Source organism: Giraffa tippelskirchi, chromosome 4 (genome assembly GCF_054371585.1).
Source record: "Giraffa tippelskirchi isolate mGirTip1 chromosome 4, T2T-mGirTip1v1.2.pri, whole genome shotgun sequence".
In the NCBI taxonomy this organism is placed as follows: domain Eukaryota; kingdom Metazoa; phylum Chordata; class Mammalia; order Artiodactyla; family Giraffidae; genus Giraffa; species Giraffa tippelskirchi.
Genome location: NC_137278.1, coordinates 53,247,341 through 53,273,687, shown reverse-complemented (window position 1 = coordinate 53,273,687; position 26,347 = coordinate 53,247,341). Strand labels below are relative to the sequence as shown.

Sequence of the window (26,347 nt, the reverse complement as noted above, 5' to 3'; positions counted from 1 at the left end):
CCCTCAAAGCAAATCTGATTGTTGGTAAGAACATGGACATGTAGACATTGCCAACAACCCCCATGATAAACATCTTTATATCAGCTTGTATCTGATGGGGGCCTGGGAACTGCCAAAATTTGATGTAATTTATAGCTAACAAGACCTGGACTTCTCTGGTGGCTCAGGTGGTAAAGAATCTGCCTGCAATGTGGGAGACTTGGGTTCAATCCCTGGGTCAGGGAGATCCCTTGGAGAAGGGAGTGACAACCCACTCCAATATTCTTGCCTGGGAAATCCCATGGACAGAGGAGCCTGGGGGGCTACAGTCCATGGGGTCACAAAGAATTGGACATGACTTAGAGACTAAACAACAACAGTAGCTAACAAATCTATTTTAAATTGCAATGTGGTACCTGAGCATGCAATTTCTTAAAACAAAATTTTATGAGATAAAAGTTTCCCTTACTACCCACAATACAATTTTGTGCTTTTTACTATTTTTATTTTTTAAAAAATATTTATTTATTTGGCTGCACTGTGTCTTAGTTGTAGCACATATGTAGCACACATGCTGCAATATATGGGATCTAGTTCCCCAACCAGGGATCGAACCCAGGTCCCCTACACTGGAAGCACAGAGTCTTAGCCACTGGACCACCAGGAAAGTCCCCAGTTTTGTGCTTTTTAAAGTCTATTCTATGACATGTCCCTCATGGAGGAAGCAGATGAAGCTCTGCTTGAGGGTTAGTTGGCTACCTGTTCAACACTCTGATTCCATCCCCTCTTATAATGTTTTCAGGTATTTCCTTAATTTTGTTAACATTTAAAAATCTGTGTGACAAGGGAAGATAAGATTTCTTTCTACTAAGTGTGACACTGTGATACTTTTGGCACTAAAGCAGAGCTAGTTTTTCTTTTCTACTTTCATGTTGCCTTAATAGACTGAAGTAGTGTTTCTTGTAAGGTATGTGTAACCTATATTACCTTCGTGGCCTGAAGCATTTAGCTATCAAGCAGATTCTTTAGTGGACTGGATCTTTTGTCACTGAAGTGTTCTGAAGTATTAATATACACCTTGATATTTAAAAGAAAAGTACTCATTAAAGCTGGGCTTTCCTGGTGACTCAGTGGTAAAGGATCCACATGCAATGCAGAAGACTCATGTTCAATCCCTGGGTCAGAAAGATCCCCTGGAGAAGGAAATGGCAACCCACTCCAGTATTCTTGCCTGGGAAATTCCATGGACAGAGGAGCCTGGTGGGGCTACAGTCCAAGGGGTCACAAAATAGTCAGACAGGACTGAGCAATTAAACAAGAACAACAACAACTTGTTAAAATGACTTTCATCTTCTGGAATCTACTTTTTTAACCTCCCATCCCCTGTAGTGATCTACTGCATGTGCCAAGCCTCTAGAAATTAGTATGTTAAACTGAACCAACTTGATGGAAATAACTACCCATAGGGCTTGTTTTCCAAAGAAAAATATTTTTTAGAGTGGCATGTTTATAAGCCTACCTAGGAATGTTGGAAAGCCGTTTGAAAAGTAACTCAGAGCAAGTTTTGTGAATGTGGTGCTTAAATCACATTCCAGCTTTAAAAGTCGTAACAAAGGCAGATGAATTAAAAATACATAAAAATCTATTCTATTTCATTAAAAGATAGTGATTAAGATTGGTTAACTCTATTTCACACCCATGAATGGGTGGAGGCAAAGTTTGAAAATAACACTCCACAAATGTAGAAAGCAGTTAGGTGTATAATCTGAGTGACACCAACTCACAGAAAGCAAGAGAGACTCCCTGCCAAAGATTTTTGGAGATCTCACCCTCTCCTGTAACTTAAGGGTTTAAATGGGGGTCTGGGACCCATTACAGAACCTTGTCCATTTTGGTCAAGGTCACAGCCACACATGGAGGATTCCTGTGCTCTTTGGAGCTCAGACTGGGAGACTGGTAACTTGCTGTGGATTTTCTAGACAATCAAGGCTGCTCAGATGGTTTATTTCACATTTCTGTGCCTCAGATTCCTCAATGGTAAAACGGAATAATAGTAGTAACCACCTTGTAAGGTGCAGTGTGGATTAAAGAGTTCATACACATAAAACACCAACACCAGAGTCTGGTGTGTAGGAAGCATTCAGTGAGTGATGCGTGTGTGCTAAGTTGCTTCAGCCGTGTTCGACTCATTGCAACCCCATGGACTTAGACTGTCAGGCTCCTCTGCCCATGGAATTCTCCAGGCAAGAATACTGGAGTGGGTTGCCATGCTCTCCTCCAAGGGATCAAATCCACATCTCTGCATGTCCTGCATTGCAGATGGATTCTTTATTGCTGAGCCACTGGGGAAGCCCATCAGTGAGTGGTAGCTGTTTCTAGTATTAGCTGCACCATGCCAGGGTTGCAGCTAAGCTACACCAGGGTTGCAGCTAAGCTGCCCCAGGTCCTTGGTCTGTTCTGAGCTTCTCACCATTCTGCCGCTGCAGAGATCCTTCTAGACACAGTTGCACGGAGACTAAGCTCACAGTGTTCATTTACTCATTCTTCTCTTATACAACTAGTACGGGAAATTAAGGAAATAAACTACAATCGTTACCCGGTTTCTTTTGTGTCCAAGGCTGCTGCACATGCTGTCCTCTTTGCCTGGAAAGCCTATCTTTCTGAGTGCTCATGGTGAACTCATCGTACAGGTTACCATTATTAACCATGATGGTAGTCAGCTCTCCCCACCCTACCTCTTTATTAGCTATGTCAGCACTGGGTTTATCTCTTCGAAGTCCCTACCACAGTTCTCTTGGTCTCCTCTGTCTCATTTTCTCCTTTTTTTCTCTGTTTATTGTCTCTGTCCCCAACTAGATAGTCATCTTATCAAGGGCAAGAACCATCTTTGTATTGTTTGCCATTGATTCTCAAACAATGTGTATTGAATGAATGAACAGTTTAAAAAACATCCACTCTTGGAGTGATTTGATTCTGAAGAAATAAAACACAAAGACTTAACAAATATATACTTTTTTTAAAAAATGAAAGTTTATATCATACCACTTAATCGAATTCTAACTTTGTGTCTAAGTGGAAAATAATATTTATACTTATTGGGGTGTTTTACTGGCTTCACATCACTGGTGCAAGGAGACATGCCCTGATGAGGTTGCTGCTTTGAATTTCTGGGGCTGCTAATGATCAAGAGTCACACGAGGCCTGAGAATCAGCAGTGTCAGAAGACACTGACCATCCCACTTAACACCAAAGCAGTGTCTTCCAAAATTTGGTTCAGTGACAGATCATTCCCCATATGAGAGTGTATTGTTTAAGGAGCAAAGCAATTGGTTTGACCAGTTAGAAAAGGGAGTTGACTGGTGTCTTTGTCATAATGTAGACATTGCCTGTATAGAATTTCAGATATAGTCTGAAGGTTGGAAACTAACACAAGGAAAAAAGAAAGTGAAAAAGCAAACCTCTTCCAGTAAGACGGGTAAACCAAGTCGGATCGAATTTTCAAGTGTGCGTAAGAAATTACTATCTGTGAGTTTAATGATCTTTAAACCATTTTTGCTTTCTTTGTTTCTTATCCAGCGGTTTGCCTGTATGAGAAAGCACAGAGTAGGACATTTCAGTTTGTAAAAATGTGAAAGTTTTTAAAATTTAGAAATTATGTTCAATCTAGAAACAAGCTTGAAAGATTTTACACAGCAAAGGAAATATTTTGTTTAATGTTTTCATTCATTAAACGAAATGAAAAGACAACCCTCAGAATGGGAGAAAATATTTGTAGATGAAGCAACCAACAAGGAATTAATTTCCAAAATATATAAACAGCTCATGCAGCTCAATATCAAGAAAAAAACCAAACAACCCAATCAAAAAAATGGGTGGAAGATATAGCATTTCTCCAAAGAAGACATACAGATGGATAAAAATACATATGAAAAGATACTCAATATCGCTAATTATTAGAGAAATGCAAATCAAAACTACAATGAGGTATCACTTCACACACTTTAGGATGGCTATCATCAAAAAAATCTACAAACAATAAATGCTGGAGAAGGTGTGGTTAAAAGGGAACTCTCCTACACTGGTAGTGGGAATGTAAGCTGGTACAGGCCCTATGGAGAACAGTATGGAGGTTTCTTAAAAAACCAAAAATAGAGTTGTCATATGATCAAGCAATCCCACTGCTGGGCATATATCTGGAGAAAATGATAATTCGAAAATATATCAATGTATGAATCCCAGTGTTCTTGGCAGCACTATTTACAATCGCCAAGACATGGAAGCATACTAAATTTCAATCACAGAGGAATGAAAAAAAGATGTGGTACACCTATACAATGGAATATTATTCAGCCCCCCCCCAAACCAAAATAATGCTATTTGCAGCAACATGGATAAATATAGAGATTGCCATACTGAGTGAAGTAAGTCAGAGACAAACATCATATGATACCATTTATATGTGGAATCTAAAACAAAAGGGTACTAATGAACTTATTTGCTGCTGCTGCTAAGTCACTTCAGTCGTGTCCGACTCTGTGCGACCCCATAGACGGCAGCCCACCAGGCTGCCCCGTCCCTGGGATTCTCCAGGCAATAACACTGGAGTGGGTTGCCATTTCCTTCTCCAATGCACGGAAGTGCAAAGTGAAAGTGAAGTCGCTCAGTCGTGTCCGACTCTTAGCGACCCCATGGACTGCAGGCTCCTCCGTCCATGGGATTTTCCAGGCAAGAGTACTGGAGTGGGGTGCAATTGCCTTCTCTGAACGAACTTATTTAGAAAACAGAAATAGAATTACAGATTTAGGAAACAAACATGGTTACCAGAGAGTAAGTGAAAGCGAAAGTGAAGTCGCTCAGTCGTGTCTGACTCTTTGCGACCCTATGGACTGTATCCTGCCAGGCTCCTCCATCCATGGGATTTTCCAGGCAAGAATACTGGAGTGGATTGCCATTTACTTCTCCAAGAGAGTAAGTAGGGGAGGGATAAATCAGAAGATTGGGACTGACATATACACACTACTATATATAAAATAGGTCACTAATAAGGACCTACTATATAGCACAGGGAACTCTACTCAGTACTCTGCAATGGCCTATTTGGGAAAAGAATCTTAAAAAGAGTGGCTATATAACAGATTCCCACTCGAAACTAATACAACATTGTAAGTCAATTATACTCTGATTTTAAAAAAAGATAAAATAAAAGAAAAATCACTCCCCTTACAAATAAAAACACTTTTTAATTCTAATGTTTGGGATTCTTTTTTGTTGTTGTTCAAACTTGGGACAAATAAAGATTTTTTTTTTTTTTTTACCATCTAGGTTAAAAAAAAAGTTCACACAAGGTGTTCAAGGTCCATCTATGAAAATAAAGCTCACACAAGGTGTTCAAGGTTGTCTTTGCTTTCATTGACTCCATTTTCTAAACCCCATTTAGAACATGATGAGATGGTTAGATAGCACCACTGACTCAATGGACATGAATCTGAGCAAGCTCCAGGAGATAGTGAAGGACAGGGGAAGCCTGGCGTGCTGCTATTCATTGGGTTGCAAAGAGTCAGACATGATTTAGCGATGAAACAACAACCATTTAGAACAACTGATCCAAGGACTTAGGAGTCAGATAATGGAATTCAGTAAGTTCCAAGAAAGCTGGCCCCAGATTCATCAAGTGAAAGTGAAAGTGTTACTTGCTCAGTCGTGTCTGACTCCTTGCAACCTCAAGGACTGTATCCTACAAGGCTTCTCTGTCCATGGAATTCTCCAGGAAAGAATACTGGAGTGGGTAACCATTCCCTTCCTGACCTAGGGATTGAACACGGGTCTCCTGCATTGCAGGAAGATACTTTACCACTAGCGCCAAATTCATCATACCCTGACTTCTTCATTCTGACTCCTCAGAACTTTTAGGGACAAGGACTATACCGGAATGAATTTCTGCTCCCATAGAAAACAGAAAACAAATGGTCAACTCTCTAAATAAAACCAACCAAAATCAAGTGTGCAGAGCACTTGGACTCTTCCCTTTTTACTTTCTCCATAAAATGAGGGATGTGAACTAGAAGACATCTTGATGGCCTTGTAGGTTTACGTCCAAGATCTTACAAGTACATTGAAGTCTACTTTTAGAATTTGTAATAGAATGATATTAAGCAGAGTTAATAGGCTGCTCTTCATCTGAAGCACTGGTTACACACCTGATCTTGGGGATCAATCATCAAAGGCCACCGTCTGCCTTGAGTAACCAGAATGCCATTTTCTGTTGATATCAAGTCCCGGGGCAGCCCGTCTGTGTTCCATTGCCGTATTTCATAGGGATCGCCGAGAGTGTTAATGAGACTGAAGTCGGGATTGATGGGGATCTCCAGAGACTGACAGTCCTGGATCCAATACTCTATAAGCTGTCGATGGAGAAAAGTTTACTTGTATATGAGTCAGGAACACTTAGTAAATGAGGATCCACACAACAAGTCCTACCAGGCCCCACAGGCATCTTGAAATCAGAGCCCAGGACATAAGAAGTGGACAAAGAATTAGGAGATCCAGGGGCTAGAACTACACTATTAGCTAGGTGTGGCTTTGGGCATGTCATACACACTGTCAGGACCTCAGGTTTCTCAAGTATAAAACACAGGGGTTGTCATGGTAATCTTCACTCTGGGGAGAGTCTGAGACCACGTGGAGAAGTTAGGGGTCCCCACAATAACCTTGGGTGACCCTGGGAATTAGCAGATGAGGCAAAGGGCTGTTAGCATTCACCTCCTTCAATGAGTGGTACAGACATGTACAACAGGGACCTGTCTCCCCCAACAGCACTCCTGGCCCCTCTGCTTGATTAGAATCAGTTGACCCCTGAGCTCCTGGAGAGTCTCTATCAGTCTTATACCAACTAGGTTTTAGAACTCAAGGTCAGGGCAAAACATTTTTGAAAGGCGTTTCATAAAAAAAAGTGTTTTGCAAGTATCTCCAAATAATCCCTGCTGTTTCCCATTGCTGAGCCTGTGTAGCAGCCTCGCCAATTCAGAACACTTCATCCTGGCTGAATTTGATGCCACTTCTGATCCTAGGGGTGGGAAACTCCCTGTCTCTTTTTCTTCTCCCAGGTTACTGTGTTGTGTAAGCAAAGCTGTAACTTTCTAAGGCAGGAGAGGAAAAGGAGGACTGCGCTAAGGAAAGCCTAGGGGTATAGGGGAGTCCCTTGGACTGCAAGGAAATCAAACTAGTCAATTCTAAAGGAAATCAACTCTGAATATTCAATGAAAGGACTGATGCTGAAGCTGAAGCTCCAATACTTTGGCCACTTGATGGGAAGAACTGACTCATTGGAAAAGATCCTGATGCTGGGAAAGATTGAAGGCAGGAGGAGAAGGGAGTGACAGAAGATGAGATGGTTGGATGGCATCACTGACTCAATGGACATGAGTTTGAGCAAACTCTGGGAGATGGTGAGGGACAGGGAAGCCTGATGTGCTGCAGTTCATGGGGTAGCAAAGTGTCAGACATGACTTAGTGACTGAACAACAATAGGGGAAGTGGTGGGTAGTGGAATGTAGACCTAACTTTCCATCCTGGAGAACCTTCCTCTAAACCCAGAAAAATGACGCACACATCCCGCCTCCCCCAGTATCAGCTGCTTCTCAGTCCTCACAGGAAGCACGTGTGCTCACCGACTGCCTGTACTGGGCTGTGAAGGCCCCGTAGTAGGCCACGCAAGCTGCTGCTATGAACACATTCCCAACGATATTTGATATCTCCTCATTGAATTTCTGGATGCTTTCTTCCCATCGGACTTGCTCGTCTCCTAACGCAGCCGTCAGCTTTCCAGCACGTACCAGACGTGCTTTGGTCAGTGCCATCGTCTTCGCTAGAAAATTGAAAGAAAATCAGGTTATGTCATTCAGTATTTTCCTACAGTATAAGAAGTTTATTCATCTGTTTCTGCTTATAGCAGAATCAGCACTATTTGGTTAATGATGTCAATACATCTCTGGGAAACCTCAGGCCAATTTAGCCCAAGTTCTCATTTCAGAGCCAAGTCCAAGTTCTTTGAATCGCCTATGCAGAGAGTTCCTTTCATTTTATTTTAAATTAATTAATTTTAAATTGGAGTATAGTTGTTTTACACAGCTGTGTCAGTTTCTGCTGTATCACAGAGTGGATTAGCCATATATATAAATATATCCCATCCTTTTTGGATCGCCATCCCTTTTAGGTCACCACAGAGCACTGAGTAGAGTTCCCAGTGCTATACAGTAGGTTTTCCTTAGTAATCTATTCTATGGGGGCTTCCCTGGTGGCTCAGACAGTAAAGAATCTGCCTGCAATGCAAAAGACCTGGGTTGGATCCCTGGGTCAGGAAGATCCTCTGGAGAAGGAAATGGCAACTCCCTCCAGTATTCTTGCCTGAAGAATTCCATAGACAGAGGAGTCCAGTGGGCTACAGTCAATGGTGTCGCAAAGAGTGTGACATGAATTTATACATAGTATCAACAGTGTGTATATGTCAATCCCAATTTTTCAATTCATCTTTCCCTTTTCCCACTTGGTATCCATATGTTTGTTCTTCACATCTGTGACAGAGAGCTCCTTTTTGATACTCCTGTCTTCTGGCTGAAGACAGAGCTCTCTTCCTGCCCCTGTAGTATTTATTTTCTGGATCAAATTCATGTGCTGCTCTGTCTTATTCAGACATAGAGGTTGAATACATACAATATATTCAGTTCTTCTAATGTTATACTTGAAGGTTAAGACCATCCATCTAATGCAAATACGCCCATATGTTGGATGGAAGCTGAGATCTGATGCCTGAAAACACTGTCTCTTTTGGAAAATCTGGCATTTCCTAACCAACACAAATTTTATGAGTTACTTACCCAGACTTTCTTTCTCATTCACACTTTTGTCATATTCATCTTGTAAGGCTTGTATTTGTTCTTCCACTTGTCTTAGTAATGCTTGCTTTTCTCTCAAAGTAGCCATAGTGATATCAAGTTCAGCCTAATAAAATCAAGTAAATATTTTAAGAATAAACTACAAAAAGGGTTGAATTTGCCCATTTATAATGGGCTATTTTTTTAAAAAATCAGATTCACTTTCTCTTTCTCCCCAAAAGATTTTGTTTTAAAAGATTTTGATACGATATACAAAATTAAACCAAATATAAAATAGAATAAAATATAAGAGCAGGACCAAACAGAACAAAACAAAGCCCAATGAATCATAGAAAGATTAGCAAAACAGATGTACTAAGCATTTGGAGGTGAATTAGTTACTACAATGAACTATTAACTTTAAATGATAAAACAGGGCTTCCCTGTAACTCTGGAGCCAGGGTGCTGCAACTACTGAGCCCATGTGCTGCAACTACTGAACACCATGAGCCCTAGAGCCCATGCTTCACGACAAGAGAAGCCACTGCAGTGAGAAGCCTGTGCACCACAACTAGAGAGTAGACCCTGCTCACCACAACTAGAGAAAAGGCCTGAGCAGCAATGATGACTCAATACAGCCCAAAATAAATAAGTATTTTAAAAATGATAAAACAAATGAAATATTCATGCAATAGTGAAAACTAATCTTTCCTAACTAGTTCTCTAGAGCAGAGGTCTGCAACTAAGGCTTGCAGGCCAAATCCAGTCGGCTACCTATTTTTGTGTGGTTACAGTTTTAAATGGTTAGGGAAAAAAATCAGAGGAATAATATTTCACAATACACGATAATTGTATGAAATTTGAATTTCAATGACCATAAATAAAGTTATATTGAAACAAAGCCACACTTATATTCATGTTTGAATCTTTTTTTTAATGTTTACTTATTTATTTGGCTATGCTGGGTCATAGTTGTGGCATGTGGGATCTTTAGTTGCGGCATGTGAAGTCACTCAGTCGTGTCCGACTCTTTGCGACCCCATGGACTGTAGCCCACCAGGCTCCTTGGTCCATGGGATTTTCCAGGCATGAATACTGGAGTGGGTTGCCCTTTCCTTCTCCAGGGGATTTTCACAACCCAGGGATCGAACCTGGGTCTCCCACATTGTAGGCAGACGCTTTGCCGTCTGAGCTACCAGGGAAGCCCTATAAATTCTCAGTTGCAGCATGTGAGATCTGGTTCCCTAATCAGGGATCAAACTGGGCCCACAGCATTGGGAACATGAAATAACAATCTCTGCTAGCTATTTTGGGCTTCCCTGATGGCTCAGATGGTAAAGAATCTGCCTGCAATGCAGGAGACCAGGTTCAACTGCTCAGCTGAGAAGATCCCCTAAACAAGGGAATGGCGACCTACTCCAATATTCCTGGCTGGAGAATTCCAAGGACAGAGGAGCCTGGGGGGCTAGTGTCCATGAGGTCACAAAGAGTCAGACACAACTGAGCGACAAATACTTCCGTGAAAACGAAAAATAATCTTTAATAAGAGCATGGTTACTATCTATATTGCATAGGGTTTCAGTGGCACCACAAAAGAAGCTTGAATGTCTGATGATCACGGTTGTTGATTCTATAAAATATCACAACACAGACAATATACCTGTGCAGCACGGAGTTTCTGTCTTTTTGGTTCGACTTCTTTGACAACTCGAGAATACAAATCCATGGCTCTTACCCACATGCACATGGATTTACATGCTTTGGACACTTTCTCAACTTTTTCAGGCACAAAATCAGGATTATTAATATATTTTTGAAGTTTTGTCAGGATTTGGGGCTTAATATTTTCCTTATCATATTCTAAAAGTCTTCTTAGGAAGTTAGAGTCACCAAGAAGTTGCTTTGCTGTTGGCCAATCAGGTCTAAAAGACACAAATGGTAAGTTAATAGCATTGTAATAAAGGAATGTGACAACAAAAGAAATGTATTCCTTTGAGAACATTAAGATATTATTCTATAGATTAAAAAAAGACTGTCAATTACGCATGATTTCATGGAATTGGATTGCAAGGAGATCAAACCAGTCAACCCTAAAGGAAATCAATCTTCAATAATCATTGGAAAGACTGATGCTGAAGCTCCAATACTTTAGCCCTGATGCAAAGAGCCAATTCACTGGAGAAGACTCTGATGCTGCGAAAGACTGAGAGCAAGAGGAGAAGGGGATGACAGGATGAGATGGTTGGTTGGCATCACCAACTCAGTGGACTTGAGTTTGAGCAAACTCTGGGAGATACTGAGGGACGTGGAAGCCTGGCATGCTGCAGTCCATGGGGTTGCAAAGAGCTGGACACTACCTAGTGACTGAACAACAACAACGTCAGCTGTCTATGTCATTAGTTATATAACTAGTTTAACTTGCTCTGAGTCTTCCTATTATAAAGGAAATACAACACAATTTACTGAAAGCATTTTGCTAAGCTTTAAGAGCACCATGAGTTACTACTTTTGTTTTCTAGGCATATATTTATGCTATTTACTTTCATAGTGTGTATAGCCTGTTTTTTCTTTTTAATATTTACAATGATGTTTCCGAAAATGTTCTTATTTACTTGTTGAAAGTGTTAGGTGCTCAGTTGTGTATGACTCTTTGCGACCCCATGGACTGTAGCCCACCAGGCTCCTCTGTCCATGGAATTCTCCAGCCAAGTATAGTGGAGTAGGTTGCCATTTACTTCTCCAAGGGATCTTCCTGGCCCAGGGATCAAACTCGGGTCTCCTGCATTGCAGGTTATCTGAGCCCCCAGGGAAGCCCCATTTACTGGTTGAGCTATAGTTATAAAAACTCACTTTGTTTGTATCTAACTGACTTGCAAAATTTGTAGAATGACATTTATGTTAATTTCCACCCAAAATGAGTTTTGTTTTACTGCTACTATTACTATTGTTATTTCAAAGCAAGAGAGAAAATCAAAGATAATCTAAAGAAGCTATAAAGATAGGTGTTTAGTGATGTCCAATCTGTGTGTCACTTATAATTAAAAAAAAATACTACTGGGACTTCCTTCGTGGTCCAGTGGTTGGAAATTTGCTTGCCAATGAAGGGGACATGGTCTGGGCAAATTCCATGTGCCGTGGGCCAGCTAAGGTCGAGCACCACAACTACTGAAGTCTGCCTGTTCTACAGCCTGTGCTGTGCATCAAGAGAAGCCACCACAATGAGCAGCCGGCATACTATAACTGAGCTGGAGAGCAGCCCCTGCTCACCACAACTAGAGAAAGCCCACGTAGCACTGAAGACCAAGTAGCCAAAATGAAAATAAATAAATTAAAAAAATACTATTAAAGTACCAATCAATTTGTTGGATGACTGATGGAATCAATGAGAGGGTGGAGAAAAGAATAAAAACATATAAATGAGAATGAAGGAAAAAAGCAAAGAAATTCCACTAAGCATTTTTTATTGGGTGATTGTGAGGCACTCACTTGGCATTCAAGAGAATGGAGATGGCTTCCATCACGGTCATGACCATATCTGGGGGCTTTGTGAAAACTCTGATTTCAGATATATCCGCTTTATCTAAGGAATCCAATGCTTTGTTAGCAGCATCGAGGGCAGGGAGTGCTTCTTCAAGATCTCGCTGAGCATCGTCAGCTATGGCTTGGGTCTCTTCGGCTTTCACTTTTGCTATTGCTTCATCTTCTTGCACAATGCTACGGACCTAATCATTGAAACATGACTGCTCAAGTGATCTCAGTATTTGAATATCAATGTTTAAAAGCAAAGTGAATAATGAGTAACCAATAAGGACCTATTGTATAGCACATGGAACTCTGTTCAATGTTATGTAGCAACCTGAATGGGACGTGGGTTTGGGGGAGAATGGATATATGTATATGTATGGCTGAAACTATTACAACATTGTTTCTTAACTGGCTATACCCCAAAACAAAATAAAAAGCTTAAAAAGTAAAAAAAACAAAACAAAGAGAATAATAGTGAGTTATATTTGTCCCTTTGAATCAGACCAATGATGAATGAAGATTAGGTATACTGCATTTTAAACTATTCTTTGTCCCTCTCATGCCATGATGATAAAATAATGGAGACAGAGTTATAAGAATGAATAACTAATTCATTCTTGGGAGAAGATTGGATGCTTTATATTTGCAGCTTGTACTTTTTTTACAACTTTCTCTGTCCCATTCATTGCATTTCCTCGTTCTCAGGGAGAGAGCCAGGATTAAAAGCATGGCTAAACTGATCTAACAGTTCATTGTTTTAACAACATATTTAAATTAAATTTAATAACATATCTGAAAAGTCCAGTTCTTTATTATTGTATGTAAGGGGTCAGCTGGTGGTCAAAGCATCCTCACCCACTGTCAGGTGATGCTGCATACCTGATCCGCATTTTCTTGATCCACTGCCAATTTGTCCATCAAGGCTTCAACATCTTGTGATTTTGTTAAAAGGACAGGTTCTAAAGCTGAAAGATCTAATTTCATTTTATCTACTAGTACATTTGTTTCTAATAGCTTGGTGAGACCATTCTTCACCCGTTCACGTGCCTAAACGACAAAGAAAATAACAATTATGTTGAGTATTACAATAAACTATGAGTTTATTTGTATCTCTATCTGATTTATGTACTAGAATTTTGCATTGGCAGAATTAGTGAATCAGTTTGTAATACTTAACACTGAACGTACAGGAACACATGGCTCTGAAGTTCACCACAGTGGGTTTGGATCCCTGGCCCCTGGCCACAGGAGTAGGGCATCACTGAGGGATCACACTGTATTATTTTTAGCCTCTGTGGTAGCTTGGTAGCATGGTGAATGAGTGAGGGACAAGTTCAGATAGAAATTCCTGGAGTTCACAGCTCTGGGAGCTTGTTTCCTTAGGATGGACTAGCAGGGCTGAGGCCCACTGGAGACAGTGTCCCAGATACTTATCTCTGGTTGCTGACGTGTCCGCAGGGGTAGGAAACCCTTGACTAGGATCAAAGGGTGGTACTTGGTAAAGAAGGCACCTGGGAATAACTTTTTTGAGGATGAGACACAAAATGTGGCTCAAATAGGCTGGTTTCAAAAATATCTGTCACATTATTTTACTAGGCATACATTTACCAGCTAATAACCACTGAAAAACATTTAAAATATCTAAATGATAAATGATGCCATTTTTGTTATTTAAAATGTTGAAAATTTTAGGTCATGTTAATAGCTTAATGATGATTACAATGATGACGATGTAGTAGACAGTCACTATTCTGAGCACTCATTTGTATCAGATCATATCCCAAGCACTTCACAAACAGTATCTTATTTAAATTCTACAACAATCCAAGAGGTAGATACCGATTTTTAAAAACCTTATTTTGTACTAAGACTGGAGTAGTTACAAAACCTGCTCAAAGTTGGGCAGGAAGAAAGAGTCAGAGTAGAGGTGCTACCTGGTCTGCCTGACACCAGAGTCCCTGCTCTGAATGGGAACCACTGACAGGTAAGACAACCAAACTCCCATCTCCATTACTAAACCAAAAGTTTTCCTTCTTACTAAACACTGCAGAGGTGGCTAGATATGGGCTTTAACTTTAATTCTGTTACAATGTCCATATTACATCCCTGAGTCAAGGACACTTATGTAAATGATAGAAGACAAACTATCAAGGAAGGGCAAGGCCTCTAAACCACCAGCACAATATACTTTTTGGTTACATTGTAGGTTGTCAAGGGCATGTTAGGATGGAGAGATGTCCAACAGGCAAGATGGCACACAGATCTTCCACACATTCTGGTAAATGTTTTGAGACCAAGCAAAACAAAAAAAAATTTTTAATTAATAATATTAAGCTTACAGAAACCAACTGCTTCCTCTTTTCAGTCAGCATAGACAGGTAGAGATTGATGAGTTCCAAGTAGGAGGTGGGCGTTGTGTAGTACCGTCTCCGGAGCTCTGCGTAATAGCGTTCCGCCATATTGGAGACACTCAGGTGGACATTCACACACATGAGGGAAAGCTTTTCTTTCAGTTCTTCATTTACAGCATCAACATTTGAGAAAAACGTCTTTGATACAGAAAGAAGTGCTTCTCTGGGCCACTGTAAATAAAGATATGATTTGGAAAGTCAGTTGCTTATTTCCATAATGCACGGTTTAACTATTAAGAAAAATGCATTTCTCTGCAACTCTTCCTCACCTTGGCCCCCCTTCACTGTAACTCCTACTTGTGTCCATGATGTTTCATGAACTGAATGGCTGTGTTCATTAGACGGGGGTCTGGGTCTGCATTTGCTGACCCTAGCACAGTGTCTGCTACATAGAAGTTATCCGATAACTACTGTTGCTTGAATGAATAAGTTAGTCAGTTCAATCGCTCAGTCGTGTCCAACTCTTTGTGACGCCATGGACTGCAGCATGCCAGGCATCTTTGTTTATCACCACCTCCCAGAGCTTACTCAAACTCATGTCCATTGAGTCAGTGATGCCATCCAACAATCTCATCATCTGTCATTCTCTTCTTCTCCCACCTCCAATCTTTCCCAGCATCAGGGTCTTTTCAAATGAGTCAGTTCTTCAAATCAGGTGGCCAAAGTATTGGAACTTCAGCTTTAGCATCAGTCCTTCCACTGAATATTCAGGACTAATTTCCTTTAGGATGGACTGGTTGGATCTCCTTGCAGTCCAAGGGACTCTCAAGAGTCTTCTCCAATACCACAGTTCAAAAGCATCAATTCTTCAGCACTCAGCTTTCTTTATAGTCCAACTCTCACATCCATATGTGACTACTGGAAACACCAAAGCTTTGACTAGACAGACCTTTGTTGGCAAAATAATATCTCTGCTTTTTAATATGCTGTGTAGGTTGGTTGAATGAATGTCTCGGTTGAATGAATAAATGTGGCTATTTTTAATTTCATAACTAAAATCACATACAAGGATCTCATGTCCTCACTCTGCCTATTATACAATTTGAACTTGGTATAATCACTGTCCTGTTCACCTCAACTCATTTGCTCCTCTCCTAACTCTTTGAGCTCACCTGAACATCAGTCAAGTGCAACTCTCTGTTACTCCATGTCTACAATTGTGCAGCTAGCATGGCTGGAGAAAAACCCATAGCTATGCTAACTGATCTAATTGTCAATTCACAACTAGCTCGAGTTCTTAGTGCAGCTCAGAAAAACTTCTGTGTTGTTTCACCCATCACTTCTGTATCCCCTTCAGTATTTCACACCCTATGTTACTTCCTAAGACTGCTAACACTTCCTCATGACTTTGCTCCCCACATCATTAAAAAAATAGAAGCAATGCAAATAGAACTTCAGTGAGCTGTCACCCTGTCTTCCCCTCCACCTGCATTTTATACTCTGGGGTGAGTTGTGCATGCTCCCTGCCCAGGTCAGCCACTTCACTGGGAACCCCATCCCATCCCTTCTTGCCTATTCAGTCACATTGGTCCAGCAATGTCTAACTCTGTCTGCTGCACCATTAATATAATTCTGTTTTCTGAATCATTTCCATCAGCACACGGGCGTTGCTTGTGTGCCCCACTTAAAAATACTTCTCTCTTGGCCTCACATACTCCTCTGGCTATTACCTATCTCTTGGTACTCCTTTGGGGCAAAACTTCTTGAAAGATTTGTCTCTGATTCCTCTTCCTTCTTCTCTCTTGAACCTTCTCCCCCATCACTCCACTGAAATAACTCTTGTCAAGACCACTGATAACATCTACATTGACAAATTTAATAGTTTCCTCTTCTTTATAAATTCTATTTGCGTTTGTTCAATGATTGTCATTGTCAACCCTTGCATGTGAGTTTTGAAGCTAATGTAAGTACCCTTGAGTTCTTAGTGGACAGTGTGTTACCTTTTTAAAATCAAGCAACTTCAGACATATACCTGAAAAAGATAAAAAACTCTAATTCGAAAAGATACATGCCCCCCAATGTTCACAGCAGCACTATTTACAATAGCCAAGACATGGAAGTGACCTAATTGTCCATATACAGATAAATGGATAAAGAAGATGTGATATACATATATATATACACACATATGTACATATATACAATGGAATACTAACCAGCCATAAAATAGAATGAAATACTGCCAATTAAAAGCAACATGGATAAACCTAGAGATTATCATACTAAGTGAAGTCGGACAGAGAAAGACAAATATCATATGATATCACTTATATGTGGAATCTAAAATAATGACACAAATGAACTTACAAAACAGAAACAGACTCAGACATAGTAAACAAACTTGTTGTTACCAAAGGGAAAAGGTGGGGGCAGGGATAAATTGGGAATTTGGGATTAACATATACATACAATTATATATAGGTGGCTCAGATGGTAGAGAATCTTCCCTCAAAGCAAGAGACTGGGGTTCAATCCCTGGGTTGGGAAGATCTCCTGGAGAAGGGAATGGCTACCCACTCCAGTGTTCTTGCCTGGAGAATAGCATAGACAAAGGAGCCTGGTGGGCTACCGTCCATGGGGTTGTAGAGTTGGACACCACTGACTAACTAACACTTTCACATATATAAAACAGATAAACAACAAGGACCTACTGTATAGCACAGGGAATTGTATTCAATATCTTGTAATAATCTATATGGAAAATAATCCGAAATATATATATATATGTGTATATAAGTATATGTACACATATATATAACTGAATATATATGTAACTGAATCACTTTGCTATACACCTGAAACACTGTAAATCAATTCAGTTCAGTTCAGTTCAGTCGCTCAGTCGTGTCCGACTCTCTGCGAACCCATGAATTGCAGCACGCCAGGCCTCCCTGTCCATCACCAGCTCCCGGAGTCTACCCAAACCCATGTTCATTGAGTTGGTGATGCCATCCAACCATCTCATCCCTTCTCCTCCCGCCCCCAATCCTACCCAGCATTAGGGTCTTTTGCAATGAGTCAACCCTTCACATGAGGTGGCCAAAGTATTGGAGTTTCAGCTTCAACATCAGACCTTCCAATGAACACCCAGGATTGATCTCTTTTAGGATGGATTGATTGGATCTCCTTGCAGTCCAAGGGACTCTCAAGAGTCTTCTCCAACACCACAGTTCAAAAGCATCAATTCTGCGGCGCTCAGCTTTCTTCACCGTCCAACTCTCACATCCATACATGACCACTGGAAAAACCATAGCCTTGACTAGACGGACTTTTGTTGGCAAAGTAATGTCTCTGCTTTTAAATATGCTATCTAGGTTACACTTCAATAAAAAAAATTAAAGTCAAGCAAGTCCAACTTCTCAAAGAGATATATTGTGATGTCACTGACCTGGACAAACCAGTCAATGGTGCAGCAGTTCACAAGGGATGGAAACATCCGGCATCGGGACCGGAAGGCCTCCCCAACAGGGCTCATGCAGAGCACAATGTGCAGCTTCTGACGGACTCTGCTGATGAAATACTGAAACACCTGACAAAAGGAAAGATACTTTCAATTTAGAATAAGGCTAAACCCATGATGAAAATAAGTGTTGACTAATGCATCTGACTCTACCAATACCAAATTTAAAAAAAGTTTGTGGAGTGGATGTGTGAATTGTTTTAACATCCCATTCCAAGTCCCTTCTTCTCATGCAGACTCGAAAGATTAAATGATATTTTTCAGACTCTGTTGCAATTTAGGTTTGGGATGTGATGTGAGTACTCTTCATCAGTGGATTTAAGAGACCCCTTGAATAAAGTGGAGAGGTGTTTTCATACAAAGTTTTGCTTTGAAGTAGACCACTGGGAGAGAGAAACATAGTTCAGGGCAAGTATTTTTGCAGGTGCAGAGCCCAGAAGAAATGGCATGGACCTGTTGTCACTATCACTGGATGTGGCTCCTTACTTCAGCTGCTCCCAACATGGTGGGGGACACACGGCTTGGGAGCTGAAGCAGTAGCATTCTGGGTTAGAGGCTTCCTGGCTCAGCAGAATGACTGTGGCAGACACAGCAGTGTCCTTGACTGTTGACTTCTACAGTGTCATTTCATAATCATTCCAACTCAGCGTGGCATCCCTTTGTTTAGCCCTCCCAATGTTAAAGCCACTTCTGCTTATAATAGTTGTGTCCATAAGTCCTGACCTAGCAGTGGAGGGAATTCTCATGAAAGGACAGAGAAGAGATAATATGAGACAGAGTGGCCAAAAAAGGTAAGATGCAGAAAGAAGAGAAAGACCTGGGGTAGACAAACAGTGGCTTAGAGAATCCAGCACAATGTTGGAGAAATGAGAGTGGACCGCAACTATGTTTTGTGCATGTGTGTGTGTGTGAGAGAGAGAGAAAGAAAATGCATTTCATAATTCTGCTGATAGGCTACTGTTGTTGTTTAGTTGTGAAGTTGTGTGCAACTTTTTTTGCGACCCCATGGACTGTAGCCTACCAAGCTTCTCTGTCCATGGGGTTTCCCAGGCAAGAACACTGCAGTGGGTTGCCATTTTCTTCTCTAGGGGATCTTCCCGATGGACCCAGGTATTGAACCTGAGTCTCCTGCATTGTCAGGAGGATTCTTTACCACTGAGCCACCTGGGAAGCCCTCTTGCTGACAGGACATGGAGTCAAAAGCACTGAACTCCTCAGGCAGGGCACTGGGGGTGTGTGTGAAATAAACTTGTATTTAAAAAAGATAAGAGAAGCTTTCCAGTTTGGACAGGACTATGACCCTCTGTAGGTAGTAGGGATTCTGTTTTGTGCTTTCCCTAACCATCTCTGGAAGTCTCATGAACCAATGCTTTAAATGTAGGAAATAAAGTACATAGGATTAAAAACAAATTACATTGAAAAAATTCTATCCATGGACTGCTTAAAAGGGTTTGTGGATGACTGGAAAAAGGCTGAGACAACTTTTTCTTTTCCAAAATCTTATTACCATTTTGACATGTCTTACCTCATCTCTATTTCCCTCAGAAATTCCTACTTCTTTTGCTCTTGGTCTGGTGGCTGCTAAAACCTGCTCCAGTTCATCCTTTTCAAATAAATTAGGCACTTCACCTGAGTTCAGGATGTTATTTATATCTTCTAGAAACTCTTCCACTACAATCTGGAGAAGAAAGTAGAGTGGTCATTATAACTCAGTCAACCATTTTACATTCACTTCCTGTACATTATAAAGCAAATATATGATCTAAAATTCACATTGAGTTAATTTTATCTTTAAGAGAAGATAACCTTGGGGGATCAAACCAGTCAATACTAAAGGAAATCAACCCTGAGTATTCACCGGAAGGACTGATGCTGAAGCTCCAACAGTTTGGCCATCTGATGCAAAGAGCTGATTCATTGGAAAAGACTGTGATGCTGGGAAAGATTGAGGGCAGGAGGAGAAGGGGGCGACAGAGAATGAGATGGTTGGATGGCACCACTGACTTGATGGGCATGAATCTGAGTAAACTCCAGGAGAGAGTGAAGGACAGGGAAGCCTGGCGTGCTTCAGTTCATGGGGTTGCAAAAGTCAAACACAACTTGGCGACTGAACAACTACAACAATCTTGGGAAGTAGCCAAGATGTTAAAGTAGGATAACTCTGAGCTCACCTCCTCCCAGGGGCACACCAAAATTACAACTATTTACAGAGCAATGATGAGTGAGAATGACCTACTTAATGCATAGAAATAAAAACAGAATTAGCCAAATGAAGCAACAGAAGAGAATGTTGCAAATAAAAGAAAAGTGAAAGTGTTAGAGGCTCAGTCCTGTCTGACTTTTTGTGACCCCATGGGCTGTAGCCCGCCAGGCTCCTTTAGCCATGGGATTCTCCAGGCAGAAATACTGGAGTGGACTGCCATTTCCAGGAATGAGATAAAATCCCATAAGAAGAGTAAATGATGTCCCCTTCCAGATTTTACTGGTTCACTTTGGCAGAGATTGTTCTTTGCCAGTCAGGTCAGTTTGGGTTTCTGGACATGTCAACTGGTAACGTCTCTGAGCAGGTGGGACTTGCTATCAGTGTCTATTTTGGGGTGAGGACAATGCCTGAGCTTTGAGGTCATGGGTGATGCTACTGGCTGAGAACAGTTGGACAGGACTTCCGACTTGGTTTTGAATGAGCAAGGCTATAGGATGAACTTTGTGATTGCCTGGGTTCTCTGATCAGGTTTCCTAGGCTATCAGAACTGGGCACTATACTTAGCAGTAGGTGGGGCTAGGAATTAGCTTTCCTGTCCTGGCAGAGTGGAATAACTGGCTTCATGTGCAACAAGGATGTCTGTGGTCTTGACTCTAGCCAACCTGCCTGGCTGAGTGGGTCACTGGCTTTGCTGTGTGGACGATCTGCTCTTCCTGCCAGACTCTCCTAAGCACTGCTGGGCTACACAGCTTTCCGGGTGTTCTGATCAGGTTCTTTGGCTGGGAAGGGCCAAGAGCTACACTCAGCAGTGAGCATGGTGTGACTCAGTTCCCCTGCCTGGGTGAGTGGGGGGCCTGACCAGGCTCCAGGCCTGGCAAGGAGCTTCATTTGAGGATTTTGAATCAGGCAGATCTGCATCTGCTGAGCTCCTTGGTCAGACTGACTCTGCAGATGAGTAAAGCTGCTGGCTGGGACCACTGCTTGGGTGCTGAGGGTAAGAACTTGGTCTGTCGTGATCAGAGTGCTGGCTATTATATCCTCAAGCCTTCTATAACACAACTGGATTCCTAGGGGTCAAGTGCTGCAGAGTCTGTCACCATCTCTGTGATTCGAGACTGGAGTGAAATCCCGGTGTGGCCCAGAACACCGGGGAGTGGGATGTCCATCCTGGCCTCTTTTTTCCCACTGGAGGGACTGGTAGGCTCGGGGGAGACCTCCTAATGTGGTGCTGTGATGGCCTGGGGGTAGGGCAGTGTGGTCAGTGCGTAACTGCTCCTCTTATCCTTCTAACATGGTCTGTCTCAGTCTCTGTGGCACTGGGGTATGCTTCAGCCTCACCCCTACGTTCTAGGGCTTTCTCCATGTCTCATCCACGAATAATTGTTAGTTGTTCTTGTGAGGCGGAGCAAAGTAGGGACTGAGCTATATGGCCATCTTGGTGATGTCCCTCACTGTCACTTTGTTCTTGCATTATTTTCCTGATGTCATGAAATTGTTTATCTGTGTTCTCTTGCGACTCTCAGAGAATCTTTAGAACGATTATTTTGAATTCTTTGTGGGCCAACTTGTGGATCTCCATTTCTTGGGGCCAGATATAGGAGGTTTACTGTGGAGTTACATTGCCCTGATTCTTCGCGATCCCTGTAGACTTAAGTAGTGTCAGTGCATTCGAAGAAGCAGTCACTTCTTCCAGATTTCATGGGATGATATCGGTAAGGGAAGACTTTTACCTGTAGGTTGGGGCACACTGGGGTGTTAGACTCCAGGTCTAGTGAGGCAGGGCATCAAACGTGGGGGCATGTGGTATGTGAAGGTTATGTCTCTTCCACCCAGGCTACTGGGGTCCACAGGATCAACAACTGTGTGCTCTCTGTGAACACTGCAGAAGGTTCAGAGAGGTTGCAAGGGTCACTGACGTCCTCGGCAGTGACTCCCTGTACAGCTACCAGGTCCCAGGGCAGGAAGCTGGTGGTGGCCACATATTCAATTCTCATTTGTAAAAAATATTTACAAATGCAGATATAAGCTCACAGTATGTAACAGATGTTAAAAATATTTTTCCTATTTTGTCATCATACTTGGTCATGTTTACAGTGTTTTTGAAACTAAAATGAAGTTAAAATATTTATGTGTCAGATTTAGCATTTATTCTTTGGCTGATTTCTGTTTTAGAAACTTTTTAATTAAAAATTTATATATATGTATTAACATTTTTTATTGGAGTATAGTTGATTTACAATGTTGTGTTAGTTTCAGGTGTAAAACAAAGTGAATCAGTTATACACATACCTATATCTACTCTTGTTTTAGCTTCTTTTCCCATATAGGCCATTATAGAGTATTGAGTAGAGTTCCCTGTACTGTACAGTAGGTCCTTATTAGTTATTTATTTTCCCTAATAGTAAAATACCCAAGTGTAATCAATGTAGAAAATGAAGTGAAGTGAAGTGAAAGTCGCTCAGTCGTGTTTGATTCTTTGTAACCCCGTGGACTATACAGTCCATGGAATTCTTTAGGCCAGAATACTGGAGTGGGTAGCCCTTCCCTTCTCCAGGGGATCTTCTCAACCCAGGGATCAAACCCAGGTCTCCCACATTGCAGGCGGATTCTTTAGCAGTTGAGCCACTTCACTGGAGAATAAATTCAAAATCAGTTAAATTGGTGTGGTAGACATGGATGTAATCCTACTTTAACTTTAAAGTTAATTTAACTAAAATATAGCCATTATTTTTTCTTTTCTTGAGTAAAGCATATCTCCCTAACTGATTTCACTTAGGGAATTACTTTTTTGTATTCACCGCCACAGAAATAATTTATTATCTTCTGCTGTCTATGTCCTTCCTCTCCGAGTTAAGTCCCTTCTTAATGCTCTTAACCTCTGATTACATTTTCTTATGTAGAATTTAAAGGTGGAAGTAATAGTTGTTAAAAGTAGTAAAAATGTATTACAACAGTATTTTATAAGGTCCAAGAACTCTGTTATTAGATGGAAAGATTCCCCAAACTACATCATTCATACAAGCTATTCGAAGGGCACATGCGATTATAACACGTGTCCTTTTCCTGTTCTTGTTTTTGTGTGAAAGTCGCTCAGTCATGTCCAACTCTTTGTGACCCCATGGGCTATACAGTCCAGAATACTGGACTCTAGACCAGAATACTGGAGTGGGTAGCCTTTCCCTTTCCTGTTCTTGCTCTTTGGCTACTTAAATATGTACCTGGGTGTCTGTGAAGAGGAAAACCATATTCCTGTCTTCTACACCAGCCAGTTTGTACAGCTTCCTCAGGTCCTCATGAAAACTGTCATAATTATATCCCCGGCTCAACTCAATCTGCAAACATTTATAACCACATATATGAGCTGCGAGCCTTGTAAGAGACTGCTTTCCTGTGCCTCCCACTCCAACCAGCAGGGCATTGCCTCTCTCCTGACGAATCATGCGAGCGATCCTGTGGGAGACAAAGCAGAAAAAGGTTTAGTTACTTGGTACAGATGTGGCTTCTGCTCTGAGGGCCTGCCCCAGAGTGGAAGGCTAGTGGCTGCTGGAGGGTTATTCCCCAGCCAAAGGCCACAGGAAAGAACAGGGTATGTCTGAGGTCCATGGTTGGGAGAAAAGCACTGGTGGTTTCCTTATAGCCATCTCTCGTCCATTTCCTACAGGCTGTTGACCTTGGTCATGAAAATTGAGAAAAACAAATATACTATATTAAATACATACATGTGGAATAAAAAAAAATGGTACAGAAGAACCCATTTGCAGGGCAGGAATAGAAATGTAGAGAACAGACATGTAGACAAAGGCAGAGAAGGGGAGGGTGGGATGAATTAGGAGATTAGGATTGACATATATATACTACCATGTGTGAAACAGATAACCTAGTGGGAAGCTGCTGTATAGCACAGGGAGCTCAGCTTGGTGCTCTGTGATGACCTAGAGGGGTGGGTAGGAGGGAGGTTCAAGAGGGAGAGGATATGTGAATACATATAGCTGATTCCTTTCATTGTACAGCAGAAATGAACACAACATTGTAAAGCAATTATATTCCAATAAAAGAAAATCTCTTCTGCCTTCTTTCAAGTGTGAAGGGTCTTGCCAGGAGTGCTGGCTGATTTAGGTCACGACTTACATTAATCATTATATTGGCAAGCAGATCTTTATTTCTAAGGATGAGCAAGCAGAAAAATCACCGAACATAAGAAAAGAGACTGCAGCTCAAGAAAAGATCAACAGGAACAATCTGAAGTGGATTTACTATATACAATTTCTGATCCATGTTAACAATAAAGATTAAAAAGAAAATGCCGTCATGATACTAGAGTGAGCACTCAGAAATGGGGGAAAAAATCCAAGTTTAGGAAAAACTGATTGAAGATGGAAAATCTGACTACCAAAGTGAAAACATCAGTGGAAGATGGGTCTTAAAAATAGAATATGGTGAAAAACTGAATGGGTGGAGTAGAAGACAAACTCAAGGCATTTACCCAGAACTCAAATAAAAAAAGATAAAGATATTAAAAATGACGAGAGAAAATGGAATATAAGGACGACAAATCTAGGAGAAACAAATGGAATCACAGAGACCACACTATAGGAATTGTAGAAATGAAAGGATAGAGTTGAAATAAAATAAAAAAACCCCAGAGTTGAACTCATTGATCTGAGGAAGTTACTGAGGGTAAGGAAAGAAAGCCAGAGAAGAGAAGCAAAACACATGTTTTCTAAGAGAGATATAAACATAAAATAAACTCTGTGTTTGTAGGTGAATGGATGTATGCATGCATACATGAAATATAAATCTATATATCTATATTAGACATAATTTTGAGAGCATCTAAAAAGTAGATATAATAGACCACTCCCAAGGGGGTTTCCCTGGTGGCTCAGACTGTAAAGAATCTGTCTGCAATGCAAAAGATCCGAGTTTGATCCCTGGGTTGGGAAGATCCCCTAGAGAAGGGAATGGCTACCCATTCCAGTATTCTTGCCTGAAGAATCCCATGGACAGAGGAGCCTGGCAGGCTACAGTCCACAGGATAGTAAAGAGTCCACCATGACTGAGTGAGTAACACTTTCAACTTAGCACGCATACATGAATCAATATATGAAATAGAAATCTACATTTTAGACATAACTAAAAATGTGTGAGGATCTAAAAAATAGATACTAGATTACTCCTAAGGGGTCAAATAATTATAGGCTGCCCTCAAGCATCTCTTTTACAAGATGCCATTCCACAGCAGTTAAGAGGGAAAACCATCATGTTATTTCTCAGAGAATAGACCATCTGCAAACCTCTCCTAAAAGGTTCCTTGAGGTACATAGAGAAGCATGAATAAAATTCAAACACTCAAGAAAGGGGAAAGGACGTCAGTATAAAAGTGAGCAGTTTGTATGAAAGTCAAGTCACTGCTGTTAAGATAAAAATGTAGGGACTTCCCTGGTGGTCCAGTGGTTGAGAATCTGCCTTGCAATGCAGGGGACACAGGTTTGATCCCTGGTGGGGGAACTAAGATCCCACAGGCTGAGGAGCAACTAACCCTGTACACAACAAGAGAGCCCACAAACCATAACTATGACCCGACAGAGCAGATAAATGAAATAAATAAATATTTTAAAAGGTAATGTAATGTCAGTAAACTCTCCTTAAGAAGAAGTTGCAAATGTAAAAAATTTCTTTGAAAAATTATCATTGAAAATCTCAGATTGGACTATAGCTTGCTAAGCTCCTTTGTCCATGGGATTCTCTAGGCAAGAATACTAGAGTGGTTTGCCATTCCTTTCTCCAGGGGATCTTCCCAACCTAGGGATTGAACTCAGGTCTCCTTCATTGCAGGCAGATTCTTTACCATCTGAGCCACCAGGGAAGCCCCAACTGGGTCATTAGAAACTAGAAAATC

General features: G+C 41.1%; 1 protein-coding gene across 1 annotated transcript in view; it reads right to left on the bottom strand.

Moving 5' to 3' along the window:
- The window catches only part of DNAH6 (dynein axonemal heavy chain 6), a 281,257-nt gene that overhangs the window by 82,909 nt on the left and 172,001 nt on the right, over window positions 1-26,347 (bottom strand). The window contains exons 46-56 of the mRNA XM_081596922.1: window positions 23,667-23,898; window positions 19,771-19,923; window positions 18,174-18,314; window positions 14,714-14,956; window positions 13,254-13,421; window positions 12,336-12,571; window positions 10,510-10,771; window positions 8,853-8,976; window positions 7,647-7,843; window positions 6,177-6,380; window positions 3,438-3,563 (exon numbers count right to left, since the gene is read on the bottom strand). Coding sequence (XP_081453048.1) covers window positions 3,438-3,563; window positions 6,177-6,380; window positions 7,647-7,843; window positions 8,853-8,976; window positions 10,510-10,771; window positions 12,336-12,571; window positions 13,254-13,421; window positions 14,714-14,956; window positions 18,174-18,314; window positions 19,771-19,923; window positions 23,667-23,898 — 2,086 coding nt within the window. The remainder of the gene's footprint in view (window positions 1-3,437; window positions 3,564-6,176; window positions 6,381-7,646; window positions 7,844-8,852; window positions 8,977-10,509; window positions 10,772-12,335; window positions 12,572-13,253; window positions 13,422-14,713; window positions 14,957-18,173; window positions 18,315-19,770; window positions 19,924-23,666; window positions 23,899-26,347) is intronic.